Below are 6629 nucleotides of genomic sequence, written 5' to 3' on the forward strand. Positions count from 1 at the left end.
TTCAAACCAACAATACCCTCCACTAAGGAACTAAATTGTTTTAGAATATTATAATAACTGTAAGATATATGATCAGAAAAACTGATAAATGGCAGATTTTTTTAAATGTAAAAAACCATAGTTTGTTGATAGTTCACAAATCGTTACAATTTGTTGATACTCTTACAAAGATATTTTATTCGGTGTATCTAAGTCAGAGGCGTCATTTGGGGTGGGGGGGGGGGTGCAGAGGGTTCATTTGCACCAATTTTTTTTTAAAACGCCTTCTTTGGCCTGCCAACAATAAATATAAGCTCCGATATATACCTAAGTGTTTTATATTATATATTTTTTCAGTATTAAAAAAAAAATGTATTGTACTAATGTTTAATTTCCAAGAATGCTTGATGTGGTTTTGTGGTCCCACAGTATTATAATTGATACAATTATATCACGAACATTGTAAAGAAGGGTACCCATAAAATAGATTTCTGGTTTTATATTATATATTATATAATACTATATTATATTACTATATTATATATTTTGAGTATGCAGGGAGAAAAAATGTGTAGATTAGGTTTGGTTAGGTATTTTATTATAAAGGTGATTTATACCCATACATTTATTTACCAAGTGTAAATACCACTGTACACTGGTATCCACAATATAAAATAAATATATTAAAAGTACCTATACATAGTTTGTCAAAAATAGCAACGATATTGTGATATTTTCATACTAATATAAGTGACATATTAAATAAATTATACAAATATTCTATAGTTTTTGTTCCCACTTAATCCCCCCCCAAAAAAAAAAAAAAAATTCTATTTGGCCTGGTAATGATCTGAATAGCCTGCAAACATTTTGGCACCAACAAAAAAAAGTTGAAACGACGCCGCTGACCTAAGTAGTAAATAGTATGATTAATACACCTTCAGTACATCCCCAGCAGCGGGAAAAAATTAACCGTCACAATAATAACACTAATATTTGCTTTTATTTTCATCAACAGAATGTCAAACTCCAAATTATGAAAATGGTGTTTGTATCGACATTAAGCTTTGCCCAAAGTTACTAAGTCTATTAGCAAATCAAAGACAAGTACCCTCCGTTTTAGTCTTCCTTAAGAAATCCTTTTGTGGATTTGAAGAAGATTTCAAAAGAACAAAAGTATGTTGTGCTTTGGAAAATGATGCAGAACCAACAGTACCAAAAGCACCGGTAGCACCAGAAGAACCAGCAGCACCGGTAACACCTGTAGCACCTGTAGCACCGGTAGCACCGGTAACACCGGTAACAATGCCAAACGTAATGAACAGTATTGGGACAACGAACAGCGGCGAGGCAAAATTACCATCGCAATCTAGGTGTGGAATAACCAACGTCACCCGCAGTCGAATCATCGGAGGGACGCCAGCCGAATTAGGTCAGAACTTCAAAATAATTATAAATTAAAAAATAATTTTTTGATTATAATACAAACAACTGTTATCACGTTATTTTATATAATATTATTATTATACTCGTATTATAATTGATTACATTCGGTTTATTATCGTCGACGGTTAAAACAATATTATGTTGTCGCCTGTCCACCGAATCGTATTGTATTCACAATTAACATAATGTTCTATTATTATTTAGGCGCCTGGCCTTGGATGGCAGCCCTCGGATATCAGAGTTCAAATCGAAACAATCGCGCTTTACAGTGGCTTTGCGGCGGCACATTGATATCAACTACACACGTGCTGACAGCTGCACACTGCGTATACAATGTCCCTGTAAAACTGTAAGCAAATCAATTAACGAAATCGTTGTATTAAATTATACGCATTTACTAATGGTACCTATGAATAATGTTTTGATTTTTCAGGACTACTGTACGATTAGGTGAGTTGGATTTAAATCCTACGATCGATGACGGTGCAAGGCCGATAGATGTTCCGGTTAATCGTATCGTCATGCACGCGAAATACCACCCACAAGAACTTACCAGTGACATAGCACTGTTGAAGTTAAAAAATAGTGTTACTTATAACGGTGAGTTTTTAAATAATCTCATTGTTCATTAATCTGTACCTATAGTGCGTTATATCATTGTACGGAAGTATTAACACTTAATTTGCAAAGTCTAGTACACGATATAAGATAAATATGGTGGCTGTAATAAGAAACTATAATATTGTTATTTTTTTTTATAAAAGTTGGTGTGTAATATATATATATATTTATATTTTGTTTAGTATTTATACAACCCATTTGTTTGCCAATCACTCCAACTATGAGAAATGCAGATATGTCGAGAAGTTTGCCATTTGTTGCCGGTTGGGGCACTACTCAACCTAACCCCAGTGAACCTCCCAGTAAGTATAAACTAGTAAGAATATCTACATAAGTTATAAGCCGGAGAAAAAACTACCTGTAATATTTTATCGAAAACTTTCTATATTAATATTTATAAATAAACCTAATTTTGTTCAAAATTTTAATTAAACCAGTTGCTTTGTTATTCGTTTTTAAAAATGGATGAAACAAATTAGTTATACCAAAAAAAATATAGACGTATGAAAAAATAACGATTCTGTTTTTAGAACGTGCTATTAGGCGTGTAGGTATCTACAGTTTATTTTATTATGATCGGAATATTATTAAAATATAATAAAATAGATTTTATTATGAGGATTTGATATTTTTAAGATCGATGTAATGGCCACCACCAAATGCCAATACATTTCAGTTGATAAAAAAATAGTAAAATGTATAAAATAACTATTTTAATTATTAAGGTTTTCCACCCACCACTACTTTGATGGAAGTTCAAGTTCCAATGTCGAGAATGGCGGAATGTAAACAAGCATATTCTAAACAAAAAGCTGTAATTGATGACAGAGTTTTATGTGCTGGATATCCAGAGGGAGGAAAAGACTCATGTCGGGTAATTGTCTCATTAAATTTCATAATATAGAAATTAGAAATACAGAAATTTCTAATTTTTACATTTTTCATTGATTTTAGGGTGATTCGGGAGGTCCATTAATGATGCCAAAAGGAAAACAATACTTTTTGATGGGTATAGTGTCTTACGGATTAACGATATGTGGCCAACCAGGTTTCCCAGGCGTGTACACTAGGGTACCTTCATACATTGATTGGATTCTTGAGAAAATAAACGAAAACTGAGTTTCCTAAACTCATAACTGAAAATTTTCTTAATATTATTTATATTTCTATGCGTTAAGAAGACAGTTTTTAATGATTTATTAATTATGTCATGGAATGTTTGCCTGTCTGTAATATATTTTAATTTTTTTTTTGAAATGTATTGTTTACTATTTAGTGTTATTTTTGACAGTTACTTATGACACGTGATCAATTATTTATACAAACTATTGGATTTTTTCATCCAGACTAATATTTAGAATGATACTGAAAATAAAAAAACTTTTAGTTTTTTAAGGTTTCAATTTCAGTATTAGTAAACTTTGAATCTTTTACTTTATGTAGTATCTAGGGTCATTTCTGGGATAAATAGTATATCTTTATCCAGTGAAAGTGGTCAACTTCTTGTAATGTTATACTATATAAAATATACATATGGATTTTTTAAATAAATACAGACGCATGATAGAGCCGCGTTAGGTAACAGTATTTAAAACAATACAAGTTAAATTTAAAACATATCCTTTTATAATAATAAATTGAAGTTTTTCTCCAAAGTTACAACATCTATATGATACTGAATTAGTTATGGAACAAGTCGGTATAAGTGTAAAACACCAGATTCGGTGTTAATTATATGTCCGTAAAGTTAGGCCCACTCCCATCCATTACCAAAAATTGCATAGATATTTTGCTATTAAATTGCTTATATTAGTACACATGAGGTTTTTTGTAGTTGCTATAACTTCAACCACGCAGACGCCCATAAAAAGTAATTGAATAGTGCAATGTCCAATTATATATTTTTGGACACGTTGCATCATGTCCGCCTTGGTGAACGCATCCACTGTGACACTCCTCTAACTACTTTCGTCTCCTTGCAAAGTCCAAACCTTATTCTAATTTTAATCGAATCATATTTACATTCTCATAATACAAGTTCATATTATTTAAGTCTAATTTTTCTGTTAAAATGAACTCTTGGCTATACCGTTAAACCTCAATCGTGGAATTGTTGCCAGTTGCCGCTACGTGAAAACTCAAAAGAAAACTTACCATATTATATTATAAAGTGTTGATGTCTCATGTAACAAATTTATTTTTTAAGATATGAAAATATTGAAATACATATTTAATATTAGTATAAATAAAAATAATTTATTGACAAGAATCATTTAATTTAAAAAGAACAAAATATTTGTAAAGGATAACTATATATAGTTTTAATTTCAAAGGTTAGGTTAAAATCAACGGTTTCTAAGCTGCAAATTAAAAAGAGTCAAAATTGTAATACATTTCTGTTTAACTCTTGGATTCGTTGCTGTATAAATATTATAAATTAACAAATTGTCTTGAAAATGGTAATCACTTTTATTTTGGAAGCTGGCTTTATTATATATTAATATGTATTGATGAACAATACTAATTTGATATTTGTATTTTATTTTATTGTAACTGTTAACAGGGCCGTATTTACGCCTAGGTCCGTGAGGCCCGGGCCTAGGGCGGCAAATTTTTTGGGGTGACAAATTTTGTAAAAAATAAAAAAAAATTATATAAATGCATGAAATATTTATTTGATTTTTTTTTAGATACCTGTGTGTAAAATATACGGGCGCATGACACTGAAAATGTCATTTACCTGAAATCAATTTTCTCGTAATGTGAGCTATAAAGATAAGATACCTTTTTTTTCTTGAGGTAGGGGCGGAATATTTCAAAGGGTCTTGTGTGGCACTTGTTCCAAATCCGACTGTTAAGTTATCTTAGTTTTTACCTACTAGTGGCTTTTAAAATAATAATAAAAAATATACAAATTGTCTTTTAAATTTTTTCGACAAACTGATATTGAACAGACGCTGTGTCTGACTGGCATTAAAATACCTATTTAAGTATTATAAAAATCTATGTATATGAATTACGAATATTTGTATCTATTGGGCCAAAGAAAAAGGTTGGTATACATGTGTTTTTATTATTACTAAATTATTAAACAGTAGAGAAAGCCAATAAATTGACGAAAAAAAGTCAAATCAATTTGATTGTACCTATGCAAATAATTTAATTTTTTTTTCTTAAGAAAAAAGATCGGCCGGCCATGGCTTTTATATATGCAACTTACTATATTAATAGCATGTATAAAAAAGTGGGTAAGTGGATGTCACTCTTCTGTATAGTAGGTTACAAGTGGGTCAATGTATAATGGCGATTGTCTTTAACTTGAATTCAATGATATCATATCTTTGTATAAGAAAAACGATTCTGAGCGGAGACGGTTTGTCAGTCTGAATTTGTTATATTGTTATTATTTATTACAGCCTGTAAGTTGAATTAATATTATATTATTATTTTTTATTCGTTGCTATGGTGATAAGTAAAGCGTTAGAAATTAAAATCCCATTTTTAGCGGTTTTTCGTAATTTGTCGGTAGTTTTTCCCGTGGCATTAAATTACTATTAAGAAAATCAAAAAATTACCTTAAAATACCATCTTGATCCAATTTGCTAAACGATAAAGCACTATATTTTGAAATCGAAGCACTCCTTCTGGTAGAAATTTAGTACACAGAAAAAAAAAACAACACCATTGTAAAACTACTAGCTTCCTCGCTCCGCTCAGAATATCTAAAATGCAAATGTAAATATTTGGTGAAAATTTAAAGTAGGTACTTATCTATCTGAGGTATTTTATTTTTGAATTATAATAATATTATAATATTCTAAATTTTTTCACAAATTTCACATGACTGGGGATGCATTACTTTCTCCAATTGGCTTAAAAACTACTTATGTAGCACCCTGCTTCATACTTAGATATCTCATCTCACACTTCTTCTATAAACTAAACACTGAATAGATACTTAATAGACTTCACAGAGTTCCATGTTAATGTGACCTATGAAGGTGCGGCTAGAAATAAGTTTGTCATTAGAGTAGTCTGTTGTGCTGTCATGTTTTCTACGGATTCATTATGTCTTTTTTTGTAAAACCTCTTTGCAGATAATGTTTTTGGTGCGTTCCTCAGGGTTCAGGCTGCAGTATTACCATACTATCAGGCGAGATTACATGCGAACAGGCAACGTAATTGGAGAAACAGCCATTCCTTATATTTTCTCTATTCACTTTTAAAGACGTTCTTCCGCTTTGTTTATTGTCACAGTGAATAGGAATCTGAATTCGTTTGAACCAAATGTCATATTCAAGTGGAACTCAAACGTATTCTTAGAAGATAAACTGTTTTTAATGTAAGACATTATCCTGCAAATGCATAGTGTTACTAAGTTTTGGAGGTATGAGTTTCTCCAAATCATTATTGGAGTTCCAATTTTCAGATAGAGATTTAAAGTATAGAAGAGTTTTACAGGATAGTGAACTATGTCTTCTAAATCCACCACAGAGTCCACAAATTAAAAAAAAATGGCTATCTCAGTGGTTAGTTAGAATTTTTTTTAAATACCTAAATTATTTTTGCATATCTATTGCATA

General features: G+C 30.7%; 1 protein-coding gene across 1 annotated transcript in view; it reads left to right on the forward strand.

Moving 5' to 3' along the window:
- Nucleotides 1-3303, forward strand: part of LOC100168430 (venom protease) — an 8967-nt gene extending 5664 nt beyond the window's left edge. Inside the window, exons 3-8 of the mRNA XM_001945287.4 lie at nucleotides 998-1411; nucleotides 1630-1774; nucleotides 1859-2025; nucleotides 2229-2348; nucleotides 2772-2920; nucleotides 3001-3303. Of these exons, the coding sequence (XP_001945322.1) occupies nucleotides 998-1411; nucleotides 1630-1774; nucleotides 1859-2025; nucleotides 2229-2348; nucleotides 2772-2920; nucleotides 3001-3165 (1160 nt within the window). The 3' untranslated portion in view covers nucleotides 3166-3303. The remainder of the gene's footprint in view (nucleotides 1-997; nucleotides 1412-1629; nucleotides 1775-1858; nucleotides 2026-2228; nucleotides 2349-2771; nucleotides 2921-3000) is intronic.
- The last annotated feature ends 3326 nt before the right edge of the window (nucleotides 3304-6629 follow it).

Source organism: Acyrthosiphon pisum, chromosome A2 (genome assembly GCF_005508785.2).
Source record: "Acyrthosiphon pisum isolate AL4f chromosome A2, pea_aphid_22Mar2018_4r6ur, whole genome shotgun sequence".
In the NCBI taxonomy this organism is placed as follows: domain Eukaryota; kingdom Metazoa; phylum Arthropoda; class Insecta; order Hemiptera; family Aphididae; genus Acyrthosiphon; species Acyrthosiphon pisum.